The 18,539-nt window shown below is 47.5% G+C and overlaps 1 protein-coding gene across 2 annotated transcripts in view; it reads right to left on the bottom strand.

Annotated features, from left to right (window-relative positions):
* Window positions 1-7,212: 7,212 nt before the first annotated feature.
* Znf568 (zinc finger protein 568) overlaps window positions 7,213-18,539 on the bottom strand; it is a 35,743-nt gene continuing 24,416 nt past the window's right edge. Inside the window, exons 5-8 of one of the 2 annotated variants that reach the window (XM_032893972.1) lie at window positions 16,788-16,834; window positions 14,117-14,240; window positions 12,211-12,306; window positions 7,213-8,699 (exon numbers count right to left, since the gene is read on the bottom strand). In XM_032893972.1, coding sequence (XP_032749863.1) covers window positions 7,258-8,699; window positions 12,211-12,306; window positions 14,117-14,240; window positions 16,788-16,834 — 1,709 coding nt within the window. In that variant the 3' untranslated portion in view covers window positions 7,213-7,257. Of the gene's footprint in view, window positions 8,700-12,210; window positions 12,307-14,116; window positions 14,241-16,787; window positions 16,838-18,539 lie in introns of both variants that reach the window. The other variant, XM_032893970.1, reaches the window with a different exon arrangement.

Here is an 18,539-nt window from a genome sequence, read left to right on the forward strand (position 1 = left end):
GGTGACAGAAGCCAATGGAGACAAATAATCCATACGTACCTTAGGAGCTCTGTCTTAGTCAGGGTCTCCACTGCTGTGACAGACACCATGACCAAGGCAACTGTTATAAAGGAAGCCATTTAATGGGGCTGCTCTACAGCTTCAGAGATTCAGTCTGTTTTCATCAAGGCAGAAAGCAGGGCAGGCATGACGCCGGAGGAGCTAAGAGTTCTACATCTTGATGCAAAGACGGCCAGGAGAAGTCTTCCAGGAAGCTAGGAGGAAGGTCTCAAAGCCCACCCCCACAGAGGTACACTTCCTTCAACAAGGCCACTGCCTGGGCTAAGGATATTCAACCACCACACGCCATTCCCTGGCCCCATAGGCTTGTTCAAACACTTGAGTTGATGGGGGCCATACCTAGCCATAGCATAATGCAAAATATATTTAGTCCAAGTTCAAAAGTCCCCTGTCTATCACAGTTCCCACCATGTTTAAAAGTCCAAAGTGTCTTCTAAGATTTATGCAATCTCTAAACTGTGATTTCTAAAAAAATAAAAAAGCAGATCACAGACTTGCAACATATTATTTTTCTTATGTGAAGGCGTGTTCTGGCTATATGTCCACCACTTGCATGTCTGGTGCCCACAGATGCCAGAGCTGAATGCTGTATCCCTGGGCCTGGAGTTATGGATGGATTCTGAACCACTCTGGGGATGCTGGAATTGAACCCAAGTCCTTTGGAAGAACAGCCTTAACCAGTGAAGCTACCTCTCCAACCCCTCTTTCTACTCTTAAAAAAAAAAAAGACCTTTACTGAGTGACCTCATTCCTTTACCCTTTATCTATCATCTATCTATCTATCTATCTATCTATCTATCTATCTATCTATCTATCTATCTATCTATCTATTTGCTGTTTCCCACCTGCCCACTCTGTTGCTAAGGCTTTCCATTGGACCTTTAATTTGGCTTACTGGTTTTTTCATTTCCAGAACGATTTCAGTTTGCCTTTTTTTTTTTAAACCTTATATGCATCGGTGTTTCGACTGCATGTATGTGAGGGCATCGGATCCCCTGGGACTGTAGTTACAGATGGTTGACAGCTGCCACGCAGATTGGGAATTGAACCCAGGTCACCTGGAATAGGAACCAGTGCTCTTATCTACCAACCTCTCTCCTGCCCTAGGTTGGTTTATCTTAATTCTATTTTATTGGATTCTATTCTATTTAGGATTGATTTTCTTATTTTCTTTATTTGCTCTTAGAGCACATATGTCTTCCTTAAGTTGCTTAAAAGAGTAATTTAGAATTGTCAAGTTCTTCCAAATCATTTTCACTGGGAACCTGTTGTGTGTAACAATGAAAAAACCAACCCACACTATCGCCATTTACTCTCTGACCTCATCACTAACACCATGCGGCATATACCCAACTTCTCAGGGTTCACTTGCTCAGGAACCCCCTTACATTCCCAGTCATCTGCCCCCTGCGGCTAGCCGTCACAGATCCCTATAATCCAGTGAAATCAAAACTCTAGAGGCTTGTAATTTATCAGTCAGATTTGTATCAGTAAATTCTCAACCCACAGAACTCCCACATAATGAACTCAGAGCCAACTGATATTGATACAAGCTGCCTGCCTAGACTGGACAAATTGTCCTGTTATTCTATCCCTTCTATGATATTCATAGCTACCTGTGGCTATTTCAAGCCATGTTGATCTGATTCATCCTCTTCCTCCATCTTCTCTGTCCTTTTTTCTGTCTGTCCCCTGTCCTCTCTCTGAAACTCTTGGCCCCGCCTTCCTTTTTCATTGCCCAATCACCATCAGTATGGGCTTGGTAAGACATGTTAGCTTGTTTTCTGTTTCTGCTATGGGACTTCTACATCTGGAGTTCATTTTTTGGTTTTCCAGTGGAGCGTACAACATACGGACTTGAGTCATGGGCTCAGGTGGTCTCCTCTGAGCAACTGGTATTTAGGGCCTAGCTTCCCCTGAGGTCTCATTTTTTTTTAAGGTTTATTTATTTTATGCATACACTGTAGCTGTCTTCAGACATACCAGAAGAGAGCATCAGATCCCATTAGAGATGGTTGAGAGCCACCATGTGGTTGCTGGGATTTGAACTCAGGACCTCTGGAAGAGCAGTTGGTGCTCTTAACCGCTGAGCCATCTCTCCAGCCCTGAGGTCACATTTCTGTCCTTGGTCATCTTTGGTCTTGTCTGTAGCCAGACAGACCCCACCATGACTTGTGCTGGGGCCATGGAGCTCCCTCTGCCTGTGCAACTCACTCCAGGCCACCTCAGGCTTCCTTTCTGAATCTGCAACTTCCATAGAAATTTTTGGAACACCCTGTAGGTCCTACTTGGGTCCTAACAGTCACCTTCTGTTGGGACTTCACTGGTTTTGGCAGACATGTGCCTCCTGAGGTGGCCCTGTGGGTCTCGAGGCTCTCACTTGTCAGCCTTGGTAATGACGACAGTGTGGTACTTCCCGACCATGCCGGAGTGCACCAGGCCTGTGGCTTTTACACTAACTAGCTTGACCAGCTTGTAAGTGCAGCTCCTTGGTTCTGCTGACTGGTCTTTAAATGAAGTCTTTATTACATCCCTCGGTGCTGACATGTAGATGCTATCCGCTTCTGTTGTTCTCTCATGAATCTAACAATTGCGTCTGTCCTTGGCAATCCCACACACGTCTGAGAGAGTGAGCTGTAAGAGGATGCAAAGACTTTACATCGCCCACGTGTGATCTGAGTTTGGTTTTATAGACACCATTGTCCTCAGCTATGCTCTCCGCAGACAAGAAATGGCTTCACAAAGACTTCACCATACTTTTCTGAAATGATTTATTTTATTTTATAAAATCTCAACCCAAACCAAGCAAACACAAACCCACGCTTCAGAAATACTGGGCTAACATTACACATAGGGAACCCATTCTCTGCGTTTTTAGGCAGGAAGATTAAAGCCATAAAATATGAAAAACTATTTGAGGTAAAAGAGATTTCAAAAACAAAACTAATAATACAGATAAACACTACTTAAAACGGATGGGAAGGCACACCTTACAGGCTTGATGTGGCCAGTTGTTTGTTTCTGTGAATGTTTTATTGATACACAGTGGTATCCAGTTCTCTCCTGACCAGAAACACACTGACGCTTTGGAGTCTGACATCATTTGTTTGGGGCTGTGTAGTGCACCACAGGACACTGAAAAGGATCTCTGGCCTCTGCCCACTAGACATAAGCAGCAGTCATCTTTAAAGTGACAAAAATGCCCCTGGACGTTGGTGAATGTCTCCTGGGGACGTGGGAGAAGTGGCTGAGAACCGTTGGCTTGTGCAGGATGCTCTACGTGGCAAAGGCTGCAGAAACACAGGCCCCGCCTGAAATACTCACTGTCTGGCCCTTCATAACAACGTCTGGTAACTATGACAGAAACAGGGGCAAATGACAGATACTAGACTAGACAACAAACTGCCCATGTGTGATATGATCTCTTAGGCCTATTACAAAGTGAGACAGATAGCAATGTGCAATTCACAGAAACAAAGCTCAAATGACCTGCAGGCCAGGGAGACACTCCACCTCCCCAGCCTGCAAGGAAGTGCAAACGGAAGGCACGTTTTTCAGTCCTGGTTAGCAAAGTTGAGAAACACACTGGTTCCCGTGAGCTCCACACGGAAACAATAAGGCACCAAGCACATTTTAAGTCTGCTTCACTAAGGCAGTTTAGCTGCTCTCTAGAGACAGAGGCAGCCACCTGAGGTAAAGCATGGTTTCTTTCTCACTGCTGATGGCGAGGCTAACGTTTGCCAGGAAAGAACAGGCTGCACGCACGGGGCCTGTCTGTGCTATGAGACAGGCTGTGAGTAGTGACTAGAACCAACCCTTAGGACACCAGTGTGTGAGAAAAGGAGCCTGTATTCCTGTGTGCACAATCCCACTCTCTACATTCTTCCCCGCCTAGAACCTGCGATCAAGACAAGTCTAGGCTTGCGTGCGTCTCCACAGAGAATGGCAGTGTGGCACCCACTATTAGCACTCAGCAAACAGTGCACGCATGCCGCTTTCTAAGTAACTCACTGCAGGATATTTTTGGTTTCAGGGGCATCATGATACATACAATTGGGAGAGGACATTCAAGTCTTGGAAAAATACTGTATATAGGAGCAGAAAATTAAAAAGCTATCTTCCCAACTCTAAAATCGGTACTAAAAGCACCCTTTTAAAATGTTTATTAATTCAATTCCTATAAAATGTGCAAGTTCTCCTCTTAGAAGAAGTTAAAATTTTCAGATAGATCTATTAAGTTAATACACTAGTGCAGATTAACACTCAGTTATTTCTCCCTTTTAAAAATTACTTTATGGCTTGGGAGCTGGCTCAGTCAGTAAAGTGCTTGCTGCATGCGCAAGCCTGAGGCCCTGACCTCCAAATCTCCCCAGAGCCCACATGAAAAGGCCAGGCGATGTGTGCACCTGTGTTGCGTTCCCATGCTAGGGAGACAGAGCTGAGTGAGTGGATCCCTGGGGTTCACTGGTCAGTCAGCTGAGCCTAATGGGCAAGTCCCAGCTCCTCCTGAGACCCCGAATTAGAAAACCAAAGCAGACGGCTGAGGCAGGACCCTAGCCTGACCGCTGGCCTCACGCCTGTGCACCCATGCCCACATGCTGCCTCAACTGTCATGATTGCTCTGCAGAAGCTGTCAAGTCATTAGCAGCTTTCACTAACACAGGAGGTGATGCTCTGCAGGGAGATGGCAGACTGCTCTCTCCATGGCCGCTTACAGACCAGGAAGGACAAGGAGGGGACTTCACAGCTGACTGTACAGTCCTCACTTGCCCAAAGCACCTCGCTGCTCATTTCCTGGGCTGCTGGGTACCATACACTGATACGGGCTGGTAAATATCCGACTGGATTCCCAATGCTGCTGCCCTCCCCACATCTGGTGAGGTTTGCTGCCTTCCCACCTGAGCGCCTCACGTCCTGAAGAGGTAGAAGGTGTCTGAGCTGTCGGGTGACTGTTTTAGAGGAAATGAGCAGCTTCTCCTTGGCTCTAACTTCAGTCAGGAAAACAATACTTTTCCAGGATTTAAGATATACTATAAAAAGCAGGATATAAAAACACACTATCAAATGCTCTAAGTAAATATACTACATCTTATTAAATTTAAGTTGAATATATATTTCAATAATATGGCTAAGAAAATACTTCGGAGAATAATGCTTCTTCATGTCAGATATACTATAAAAGGCTGGATATAAACATCCTACGTTACTGAAACTGAGTATATCTGGGTAGAAATATTCTTACATGCTGCATTTCCAAGCATTATATATACGGTAAAGATCTGAGTACTAATGTCAGTGTCTGCATTTCTATTCTGTAGGTCCAGGAAAAGGAGAGCTCGTGGTTCCACAATGCCACAAGGCCAATGACAACGTGTGTCCTATGGCAGTCTCAGCCCCAGACAGCAGGCACCACCTGGTGGCATGATGTGCTCCCTGCAGCTGGGAAGACCATGTCCCTGATCTCTTTACTAAGCCCATGGTGGTCTCCTGCCCAGTCAGCCACACCTGAGACCATGGCACAGCCAGGAGAGCAGGCAGGAGACCGATTAACCTCGGTGGATGGGCAGAGCCTACGCTGTCTGCTCATTCGAGCCGTATTTCAAACTCGCTTCATGTCCTGCACAACACTGTGTTTGTCTCATCTACTCCAAGCTTTAGCTTTGCCAAGTTTAATGTTGTTCGTTTGTCAGCTGGAGTTTTTATTTGCTCTTCTGTTCCTTAGAATAGTTACTGAGAACTCCCGGGACTAGGAACTGTAACAGGTAATACAGAATCCTAGACCTTACAATTCCCATTTTTTACACTATGATGGGAAATTCATTTTCCTCAGAGAGTAGTTTCAGTCAGTGTACAAATTTCAATATATAGTGTAATTTATTCCTAACGGACCTTCAGATATAAATGTATTTATATCGGCATCTTTGACATTTCCTATGGAGGATTGGATCTTGGCTTTACTTTAAGCTTTACTATTTTCCAGTCCTCTCGTGTATAGATGACAGCCTGGCTTTTGTTTATGAAAGTTCTGAGACTTCAGGCTACCCACAGACTCACCAGTAGACCAGGAGGGACCTGAATTCCTGTCCTGTTCCTAGCTCCCAAATGCCTGGATTACAGGACATAGGTAGCACCACAGGGAGGCTCAGGGAGGCCTTAGTAAATTATCCCAGTCCCTTCTCAGTGACCTCACCACATTCCAATTATGAGGCTTCTGACCAGCAGAAGGGTAAACTATAAAAGAAAGCTGTAAGTCTTTCTTCCTAAGAATTCTCTAACAGTCAGAGACGAGGCACGGTGTCCCTCCAGTTACTGGACATGTAAGGCGTTCCTCTTGTAAGACTGTTATATAAATTTCACAGTTATGATAATAACAAAGAAAGCAGCTATATTTGGCATAATTTTTTGTTTGTTTTTTTACTCTAGAGTCTCCAAGCTAGCCTCAAATTATCTTCCTACCTTCGGTTTCCAGGTGCGTACACTATCACAGGCGTGTAACAGCACGCCTGCTGCTCGTGGCACTCTTTAGACACTAGCTGGACGCTATTTCACAAACTGTACGCACCCTTAGAGCATAACTAGAAACATGGGGCTGACACTGCTACTTTACAGAAGAACTGAGTAGTCAGTAAATCATTTGCCCTGAAGACATGTAAAAAGTCAACATGGCCGAATCCTTTCCACACTCCAAAGTTCAAATTAACTGTATAAACTAGCAACCATTCCATGAACGTAGAGTGGGTGTGGCAAGTGTACTGCATGGTAGCATTAGTGTGGCCTGAGGTGTGACAGAAGATCGCACTTGGATACTGAGTTCTCTCACGGAGGGCTGGCCCGGGGCAGGAGCGGAAAGGCTCCAACCGCTAATCTCTCAGACATGCCCACTGCCCTCCTGAGGTCGCAGATATCCATCCCCAGGCCTGTTTCTTTGGCTCTAGCTATGGAGAGGCATTCCTCCTCTCTGTACATTCGTGGAACTTTCCAGTTTTTCATCAACTAAAGCTTTATGATAAATTCTGAAGCAAGTCCCGATTTCTGTGATTATAAGGTTTCTTTCTGGTGACATGTGACCAATCACTCTGGACATAACTGGTGTTTGAGTATGAATTCTAGTGCCGATGAGAAACCCTGAAACTTTGTCTTCGCACATTTGTCAGCCACCACAGGGTTTTTAAACTGTATGGGTTTTCCGAAGGCAGCTCACTCACTCCTCTGTCCCGTGTGAGTCCTCTGATGCTGGGTGAGGTGAGATCCCCGAATGAAGGCCTTCCCACACTGCTTACACTTGTAGGGCTTCTCCCCGGTGTGGATTTTCTGGTGTCGACTGAGCTCTGAGCCGCGGCCGAAGGTCTTCCCACACTCCTTACACTCGTAGGGTTTCTCCCCACTGTGGCTTCTTTCATGATGGGTTAGCTCTGACCTGCGAATGAAGGCCTTCCCGCACTGCTTGCACTTGTGGGGTCTATCACCAGTGTGGACTTTCTGGTGTCTAAGGAGCTCGGTGGTACAAGTGAAGGACTTCCCGCACTCCTTGCACTTGTAGGGTTTATCACCAGAGTGGGCTCTCTGATGTCGGGCAAGCTCTGAACCACGACGGAAGCCTTTGCCACATTCCTTACACTTGTAGGGCTTCTCACCAGTGTGAACACTCTGATGGCGAAGAAGGTGTGAGTCGGAGATGAAGCCCTTCCCGCACTCCCTACACTTGTGGGGCTTCTCTCCGGTGTGTGTCATCTGGTGGAGGGCGAGCTGGGAGGCACAGCTGTACACCTTGTCGCAGTCCTTGCACTCGAAGCGCCTGGCCCCAGCGTGAGTGAGCAGGTGGAGGCTGAGCTGGGTGTCGTAGCGGAAGGCCTTGCCACACTCCTTACACTTGTGGGGCTTCTCCCCGGTGTGGATGCGCTGGTGCCGGACCAGGTGCGAGGGGCGCATGAAGGCCTTCCCGCACTCCTTGCACTCAAAGCACTTCTCGTCGGTGTGAACTCTCTGGTGGAGGCTGAGCTGGGCGTTCGAGGGGAAGGCCTTCCCACACTCCTCACACTTGAAGGGCTTCTCACCTACATGCAGCTTTTGATGGTGACTGAGCTGGGAGGGCGTCTGGAAGGCCTTCCCACACTCCTTACACTTGTGCGGCCTCTCACTGCCCTGAGCACTTGGAGGTTTCGGGGTGTCAGAGCCACAAGGGAGGGCGCTTTTCTTATTCTCACTGCCTTTTCGGCTTTCTTGAGGTCTTTGGTGCACTGCCATGTCTGACGTGCAGCTAAAGACCTTCCCACTTTGTGCGAACTCACTGCCCTTTTCCTTACTGTGACTTTGCCCACGTTCACTGGGAGGTGCCTTGCGCACGGGCATTTTCTGACATTTCTCACACATGCAGGGTTTTCCTCCAGGGTGAGCCTCCCTATGGGCTGTGCACTGGATGGAACCAGGCCTCTCGACAGAGGGTACCACAGCTTGTCTCAAGTGTCGCTCCTCATGGACCTGCTGACTCTCCAACTCGCATGTGACCTCTCTGTTACCTCTGGCCCTGCTGTCCTCAAGGCTGGGGCGTGTACGTTTTTTTGCCATCTTTTGTTGTGATGTTTTAATTTTGGAACTGTCCTTTGGAAGGAAGTTCTTGGTTTCTGTCGTAGACTCCCAATCTGTAAGACAGTAAGAAGTGGAAGGTTATTTCCACACAAATAATACAATGATAAGTTAAACAACTTGTAACCCAACATTGGAATTAGGAGGAGGGAGCTGAGAGATCGTGATGACAGCCCCTTTAGGGGACTGTGAAGTCTGGCATTCCTTTAGAATATTCTGGCAGATACCTTCCAATATGGCTCACGGGGTTACTCTGCTCTGGCCCCTAATCCCAGCTACACATGACCCTTCATAGACTAGGGAGCTCGGCACTACCTGCTGTTGTTATAGAGCACATTTATTACACATCATCTCATCTTTTCCAGTACTATGAACCATGTCAAACGCGTACAGGAAAAGCAAACAATCCCATCACCCAGACTGTTCTGTGCACTGTGCTCCATTTGCCTTCCTCTGCATTCGGCATGACACTAGGTAACTTCCATGCTGTCCCATTTTTCGTGGTTTCTCCTCTTAAAAAAATCTCTCCAATACACTTTTTTATTGCCACCCCACTGTAACTGGCTTTTATTGCCTTACGTAACTTTGATGTAGCCAAATTCCAATAGTTAATCCTCTCAGCTCCTCTCTTAGCTACCAGTTGCCCCCATCCCCACCAGATAGGGTTTCTCTGTGTAGCCCTGGCTGTTCTGGAACTCACTCTGTAGATCAGGCTAGCTTTGAACTCAAGAGATCCACCTGCCTCTGCCTCCTGAGTGCGGGGACTGAAGTTGTGAGCCAGCAATACCACATCTTTTATCTAATGCCAGTGTTCAAAGTGATGAGTTTGTCATGGCATTTCCTCACAGGTGTGCCACTATGGTCTGTCTGTCCCCTCCTTCCCCACCTGACCTCCTATGTTAGTCCTTGTTTCACATCACATGCATCCAGTTCTCTGTCCCTTCCTTCTTAAGCTAAGGCTGCTCTCAGGGTTCTGTGAACCCCTCAGATTTTCCTCTGAGCAATCTACCCCTCCTGCCTGGCTCTCTGGCTAGATGCCCAGGGCTGAGTCTTGTAACATTTCCGCTTTCTCCTCTTAGAATGATACAAGATTTACAGCTTGGCAACAGTGATATAGACAAACACTACATTTCCCAGACAGCCTTGCAATTCAGCTTGAGCACACCTGTGCTTGAACGGCAACCGAGTGGCAAACCCATACACCATCCATCCTCATGGCATAAGTGCTAGGGTAAAGCTGGGCTCTGCAGCTCTGCTACAAACTGCCTCGGGACAGAGGCATCGGTGACCTGTGCCTGTAGCACCTGATGGTCCTAGACCCTCCATTAGCTTCTTGCCGATACTCATTAAGCTCACATCCTCCACACACTGCTCTTCTCACCTCCTTCAGACTCCCTCTCTCCTCAGGTCCGCTTTGCCCCACCCATGTCCTTCCTTAGACAACCATCCCAATATAATATAATATAATATAATATAATATAATATAATATAATATAATAGAGCTTATGACTCTCTGACTTAAAACACAACTACTTCAATATTTTATTGCCTCTTAAAGAGCACATATGCAATCATTTTCCTCCCACTAGAACATGCAGTCAATCTGACTGCATGGGCCTTCCCTTGTTCACTGTTCAGTCTGCACTAAGACAAGGCTGTAGAGCGCTCAGTCCAAGCCTCGTGCACATAAACAACAAATGTAAAAGGTTTTCCCACTGTTAGGTCCAGAGAAAGTCAGACAAATGGTTAACTGAAGTGACTGACACATCAAACAGACGCTGGCAGCCAGGTTCTCCAGCATGGCTGAGCTCTGCACGCACCTGTAACAGAGCCATCTTGGCTGGCATGTCCCCTACTCATGTCCTCTCCTCTAATCCTCTCCAAGCGAGGCTTGCTGTCCTGCCCAGCTTCTCCTCTCCTATTCAGTCTAGCCATTTCTGCCCTCGGTCTCATGGCCTCTTCCTACGCTCCCCCCCCCCTTCTTCTCCCTGGCTCCCTCCTTCCATGGCCTGGGGTTCAGCGTGGTCTCTTCCAGCTGCTTCTCCCTGGCTGTGCTCTCCTGTATATCCACAGCACAAACCTCCACCCACACCTACAGCCCTTGTGTCCTCACTCGTCATTTGCCTATGAAAAGCTTAAACCTAAAAGGTTTCATTGTTGAAATCTAGCACTGAAGTCATTTAGCATAAATTCTTTTTCTGTGCGTGTGTTCATGCGTACGTGTGTGTGTGTGTGTGTGTGTGTGTGTGTGTGTGTGTGTGTGCGTGCGTGTGTGGGGGGCGCGTACCTGTACCTGTGCATACAGAAGGCAGCTCATCCGTTACCCTGGGCTGGCTGACTAGTGAGCCGCGGGAGGCCTCCTGTCTGTCTCCTGAGACCAGGATTAAATGTACGCATTACCAGGCCTGGCATGGATGTGAGCTTGGACTGAACTCGGCTTCTCATGCTTGTGAGGAGTGTGCTCTACTGGCTGGAGCTATCTCTCAGCCTTTAACACAAATTCTTAAAAAAGAAAATGTTCTCAAAAGTCAGAAAAAGGAAACTTTCCCAGCTAGTTCAGTATTACCCATAGTTCTCTTTGGATGTGTGCTTTTACACAAGAATTCTAAAACCTTTTAATGACAATGATCCTAAGTGACAAAAGGGACAGCATCATGACACTGTATCAGTGTGAAAGTGAGCAATGTCCTGCCTGACATCACTAATGGGAAATGCCACATCAGGGCAGGCACAGGCTCTACCAAGAATGGCTGCGATGGATACGCCAAGTCAACAAATACTAAAGCTATCCCGCCACGTACTTTACACGGATGAGTTTTATGATCCATGAGGCATATCTCAATGAAGGTATTTAAAAAAGCCAAGAGAGAGGGTTGGGGATTTAGCTCAGTGGTAGAGCGCTTGCCTAGCAAACCGAAGGCCCTGGGTTCGGTCCCCAGCTCAAAAAAAAAAAAAAAAAAAAAAAAAAAAAAAAAAAAGCCAAAGAGGGCTGAGATGGCTGGAGATGGGTTCAGGATGGCTCAGATGGTAATGACTGCTCTTCCAGAGGTCCTGAGTTCAATTCCCAGCAACCACATGGTGCCTCACAACCATCTGTAATGGGATCTGATGCCCTCTTCTGGTGTGTCTGAAGACAGCTACAGTGTACTCATATACATTAAATAAATAAATTTCAAAAAAATAAAAGCCACAAGAGCTGGACAGAGTGCACGACTTTGGTCCCAGCACTCAGGAGGCAGAGGAAGGCGGATCACTGTGAATTGGAGGTCAGCCTGGTCTACAGAGCAAGTTGTAGGGCAGCCAGGGATGCATAGGGAGACCTTGTCTCAAAAATCAAAAAGCCAAGAAAATTAGATTCAAAATACAGGTAAAATGCTTGTCATGGGTTCTTTCTGGGGGAATGGTAGGAAGTGTGAGGAATACCAGTGTGAGAGTGGGGAGTAAGAGTTCCTGACCTTGTGCTAGGACACACACCCCCCCCTCAGTCAGGCCTTGCCTGCAGGCAGTTTTCCCAGAGTGCCTGGGTGACATCTGCCCTGCCCCCCAGCCCCACAGCCCATCACTCACCAGCACGCCACACTTTTGTCCCATTCCTCATAACCATCCAGGGCTCCTTCCCCTGCTCTAGAAGGGAGACCACACGTGGCTTCCTATTGGCAAGACCTGTCCAAAGACAAAGGGGAGTTTATTGTGCACTCAGAGTGGCTGCAGTCCTAGTGTTAGCCTGCACTGCCATCACCTGCCTCAGATATAAGAGGACTTTGCCTCACCGGTTCTCTCTGGTCCCAGGTACAATTCCTGGCCAGCATCTCTCCCTCCCTCCCTCCCCGTCCTTCTCTGTGCCCCCACTCTCCCTTCTTTAAACTCATGGCTCTGCTCTGTTCTATTAGTCTGTATACATGTTTACTCCTCTGCCTCTATCCCTTCTCCATGTCCTTACTCCCCTCCCTTCCCCTAAATAAACCCCCTTATACCAGATATGCTGCATGGCAAAATTACTCAGGTAACCTGGCCTCATTACATTTCATTACACCTAGCAATCTAGAGGCAGAGGCAGGTGGATCTCTGTGGGTTCAAGGCAAGCCTGGGCTACATAGTAGAAATTAAGTCCATGTTTGCCATGAGAGAAAAACAGGTCTCGGCCAAGAAAGGGGAAGTGGCCAAAAGCCCCACTCCTAACCCAGAAGCTATTCTCTGGAACTGACAACTCCCACATGGGAAAAGTTAAATTTTCTCCAAAGGACTCTCACTGAGCATAGAAACCGCACTTCCTGGCAGGCCCCATGCTCATCCAAAACAAACTCCAGGGTATAGCTGGAGGTTCTGCCTCTTGACCTTGTCTCTGAGCCTTTCCCCCTTTAAACATTAGCAGATCTTTTGCTTATACATTATGGTTTCCGAAGGCCTTTTATGTGTGGAAATGTGCCCCCCCCCTCTTATCTCCGGCCCCACCTCCATTTGTTCAGTCCTTTTGTGGCTTATTTTCTTTTTCTTTTTTTTTTCTTTTCTTTTTTCGGAGCTGGGGACCGAACCCAGGGCCTTGCGGTTGCTAGGCAAGCGCTCTACCACTGAGCTAAATCCCCAACCCCTGTGGCTTGTTTTCTAATGACAGAAAGAAAGACTGGATTTGGGGAGGGGGAATGTAATCAGCATATTGAATGTAAAAAGGTCTGTTCAATAAAAGACAGAGAGATAGGGGACAGTGTGTGTGTGTGTGTGTGTGTGTGTGTGTGTGTGTGTGTGTGTGTGTGTGTGTGAGGGAGAAACTGGCCCAGTAGGATGGCTCAATGAGTAAAGGCCTGGCAAACTAAATTCTGTCCTTGGAACACATGTGAAGGTGCATGGCGAGGACTCATGCCACAGAGTTGTCCTCTGACCGCTATGTGCATGTCACCCCACACTCATAACAATAAAGAAAAATAAAATTTCTAAGGATCAAAACGAAGGAATGTTAAAGTGCCGGAGAAGATCACATGCTTGCATGCACATGTGTGGGTGCACAGATGCGTAACATCATTCATTTAATCCAGAGCTTAAAAAGTGCTCATGACAAACTCGACAAAAGCTATTGGTGGTGGTGCATGCCTACTTCCCCAGCACCTATAAAGCTGAGGCAGGAGGACTGTCAGTTTAAGATCATCCTGGGCTACACGGCAGACTCTGTCTCAAACAAAACAAATCAATAGGAAGTGGAGAGGTGGCTCAGCAGTCAAGAGCACTTGCTGCTCCTGAAGAGGATTGGAGTTCAATTCTCACCACCCACATGGTGACTCACACCTATCTGCAATTCAAATTCTAGGGGATCCAATGCCCTCTTCTGGTTTCCACAGGTACCAGGCACGCACGTGATACACAGATATAAATGTAGGCAAAACACCCACACACATAATAAAAAAGAAAAAGCCAACATTCTCCATAAAGGACATGAAGATCACACATGGCACTTCTGAAGTCTGTGGGTGGGCGAGCTTACTCAGTGAAAGCAGGTTGCTGTAATTATCCAACATCACAGCTCGGTACAGATTCCTGTGGGAATGGTGCAAGCACTCCCACTCTTCCAGAGAGAAGTAAATGACCACATCCTCGAACTTCAGGTCCTGAAACCACATACAGACATGCTGTTTGTACAATTAAGACAACAGACAGCAGAGAAGACAGTCCCTGGAATACCTGCTGCGCCCTGACACGGGCAGGTCAGTGTGGGAACAAAGAACCCACCTGCTCCTTGGCACTGCAAATGAAGTCCATGTAACGTGGTGTTTCTCAATGGAATGGAATTGTACAATTGGACAGCACCCTCTAGTCACTGACTCCATGTTCTAAAGCGCACGCGCGCACACACACGCATACGCACACACACACACAGTGCTCCATGTCTCTCTTCTCTGCACCTATAAAAATCTGTCCTACATTTTTACATCTAAATAGTCTCACTATGGGCTCTCACATCCATGACCTAACCTGAACACCTCCTGTCTCATGCTGCACTGTTCGCTCCAAAGAACTTATGACAGTCACACCTCCAACCAGTGCCCCCACACTCAGTCTCTATGTACGGAAACTCAAGAGTGTATAAAAGAGTCTTCTACAGTGAGCAACGATGGAACTGGAGATCAACTATTGGGCTGAGCACTCTGATCTGCCCTAATAACTGCAGGAAATGTATTTCCCACTGAGGACAGCCTTTTTAAAAAAAATAAAAAGATTTATTTATTATATGTGACTACACTATAGCTGTTTTCAGACACACCAGAAGAGGGCATCAGATCCCATTACAGATGATTGTGAGCCACCATGTGGCTGCTGGGAATTGAACTCAGGACCTCTGGAAGAGCAGTCAGTGCTCTCAACCATTGAGCCATCTCTCCAGCCCCCTAGTCTTACTTTTAAAAACAATGGCCTAGTAAATGAGAGCAGGTGAGCTGTCCCTGTCCCTCCCAGGATGCAGCACTGAGAGCAGCCTGCATGCTGCCTAGGTAGCATAGTAGTGCTGGTCCTGAAGGGGAAGCCATGGGGAGCCAACCCCAAGTGTGAGAGCATGGGCGTATTGGTTCAGCCCCTTGCAGGCTACACCACTTGGGAGAGTGGGCTGGAGCCTTGAGTGGAGGGGTCTGTGTGTGTGTGTGTGTGTGTGTGTGTGTGTGTGTGTGTGTGTGTGTGTGTGTGTGTGTGTGTGATGGAGAGAATGTAGCAAAGGCAAAGGGTAGATGATGGGAAAATGAGTGGGATGATGTGAAACTTCCAAAGAACCACAAGAAAGTTAAAAATAAAATAAAATAAAATAAAAAAAAAAAACAAAAAACCCAAAGACCTAGGAAAGGGGGAGTCACTGTCACCAGCTGTGTAACCACTGGTGACCAAACCAGGCACAGCACAAGTTCAAATGCAAGAATGACAGCTTGCTGTAGAGGCTCATATTTTTAGTCACAGCATTAGGGAGGCAGAGGCAGGAGGATCTCTCTGAATTTGGGTCATCCTGGTCTTTAAAGTAAGTTCCAGGCCATCTAGGGCTGTACAGTGAAACTCTCTCAAAACAAACAAACCAATGTGTGAGTCACACAGATAGCCCTGGTTAAACTATGGGTCACAAAACGAACCTGGGAAAGAGACTGGGGTGCTATTGGGATGGGAGGAAGATAAGAGAGGGTCGGGAAAGAGTTACCAGGATGTATTCTATACCCACATGAAACTGTCCAACGAGCATCATTCAAAAGAAAAAAGAGGGCTGGAGAGACGGCTCGGTTGTTAGAACAGAGGTTGCGGGCTCAATTCCCAGCATTCAAAGGGCAGCCCACAACCGTCTGTAATTCCAGTCTGCGGATCCACCATCTCCTAGCTTCCATGGGTACCAGGCACGCATGCAGTGCAAAAACACATACATATACAGGCAAAATACCCACGCACATATAATAAAAATAAGTCTTAAAAGGTAGAAGATTTTAAGTCACCACACAAATGTCACCTTAAGGCTGGGACAGGTGCTGTGGCATGGCCGTGGCACTCACAGGCTCACTGCAGCCCCTGCCCAGGCCCGATCCTGCAGCACCATCAGCACTAATGGGACTCGGGGTAAAAAAGGCCTAGAGGGACATCGGGCAGTCTGGAGGAGGAGACAGGGAAGGCTGAGGATGCATGTGATCAACAGACGCTATTGTCAAGGAGTAAATAACGGTTTACTACTGAGAACTAATGACATCGCCATAGTTGTCTCACAGGGTTGTGCCTAGGACTGAACAAGATCACAATTGGGAGGACCCTCACACCACCATGACACAAAGTGTTTAAGCCGGTGGTTTCTGTCAGCATGTCCATGCACTGGAAACAGAGTCTGGGGCCAAGCATATGCAGAGCCAACAGACTCTGAAAGCAGTAAGCACTGGGTGCCTTCTGGGTGACTAATGTTCTTATCAGTTCTCAACTTTTCTACAGAAATCTTCTTTACTAATGTGCATACAGAACGCAATCAGGGTTTTCCATCTTGTGGGAAAATGAGTTGAAGAGGCCAGGCCTACCCTAGGCTGTTAGAACTTTTAACCAAGAATGTCATCATTGCAGTGACAACACAGAGGCAGCATTCCTCAATTTTCAGCAGCATTTAGAAACCAAGAAGCTTTTCCACGAACCAAGTGGCAAACTCGGCTTACCTTGGCCATGTCCTTAGAGAGAAAACTCTTCATTCCTCCTCTTGCAGCTTCTTAGAAAGAGAAAGAGGTAGGAAATGGTTAGGATACTGTGCTCAGAGAGATCCTCCTGCACCTACCCCCAAGAGGACAAAGAGGCCAGCCCTCACCGCCTTCTCCCACTTAGTAGAGGTGACCTTATGACCCAGATTGGGATCCTGGGGCAGAGTCCCAGATAGAGCTCTATTAAGAGAGAGCCGTCTGCAGCCACCATCTGTAACAAGTCAGATCTCATCCACCGCTGACTTAGGTAAGCAGGGCTGGGCTTGTCTGGTTAGTACGTGGATGAGCGAGAATCTTACTCCACGGTCTTCAGACCCAGCATTTTACAGTGAGCCCAAGTCTGGCTCTAAGGCACTGCTGTCCGACAGTCAGTGGCAGCTAGCCTGAGCGAGCAGCATTCACAGCACCGAGATGTACCGGGAGGTGTGGAGAGTGGCGGTAGCTGTGGTCCTTGCTGCTGGGCACAAAACCATACCATGAGTTCAAAGGTTTCCTACACAGTAGAAGCACATGCTAGTCCGTCTCCAGCCAGTGTAGACCCAGCTCCCGAAGGCAAACGTCCACTGTGCTCACAGAAGGAAAAGACTGCGTGCCCTGGGGCATGGCTGGTCCTGGGCATCATGGAGTGTCCCATATACTCATCTACTAATGTCCCTAAGATAGGAGCAAGGAAGAGGAAAATGCAGCAACCAGAGCCAGGAGGAGCTCTCTTCCTTCGGTGTCCCTTTTGTGCCCTCTACTAAGTCCGACATCCGACCAATCACAGCTCACGCCACCTCAGTCAGGTCATCAACTGTAGATGGCAGCCTTTCCTGGCCGACGGCTGCTCAGTTCCTCTGGACTAGACGCACACTTAAGCGACTCTTAGTCCTTCATAGCAATCTGCAGCTAAGCAAATGAGAAGATGCACAATCCTAGTAGCTGACCGTCAGCACTAACTGGCTAGTTAGTGGCTATATCAATCACTTTTCAAATTTAGGTGCATCACACAAAACAGTCTTTACCTAAATAGTAAGTTATGGCTGGCTGTGTGGTGCACGCCATTAGTCCCAATATTCTGGAGGCAAAGGCAGGTGGATTGAGGTCAGCCTGGTCTACAGGGGGAGTTCCAGGACAGACAGAACAACGTAAAAATAAAAAACATAGATAATATCTAAACACATGTAACAAGAGAAAACGGACAGTTACTAGCAGCCTTTACACTGCAATTGGGTACGTGTTATGCTTGAGGGCAGGGGCTTCCTTTTCAAGAATGCGCTCTGTGCCACTGTCCTTGGACATGCGTGTACAGGGCCGCTCGTGTCCAGAAGTCTTACAAGCAGGGCGGCCTAAGCCTTCACTCCTGAGGTCGAGCTCCTCAGTCGTCCCCCGCCCCCCACTGCTGCCATGCCCCAAGTCACACAGACGGAGCAGAGCAAGCCAGTGCCTCCTGGGCTCTATCGTCCCCACTGCCTCCTGCAGCCACAACCCAGTTTTTCATGAAATCAATCATTCCAACCAGTAAGGTGCATTTCTTCCTACTCATTCTCTTTCTTAATCTCCCCCCGCCTAGTGTGAGTCCTGCGAGCTACCTGACAAAGTAGCTGAGTCTGAGGAGCTATGTGACCTCAACGCATAGCCCTCATAGCCCTCATAGCCAGTTGACCAAAAGTTAAAAACCACGGGAGCTTCTGAGTAGGGGCAGTGTCAGAACTCACTTTTATTAGAGAACAC

Source organism: Rattus rattus, chromosome 2 (assembly GCF_011064425.1).
Source record: "Rattus rattus isolate New Zealand chromosome 2, Rrattus_CSIRO_v1, whole genome shotgun sequence".
Lineage (NCBI taxonomy): Eukaryota > Metazoa > Chordata > Mammalia > Rodentia > Muridae > Rattus > Rattus rattus.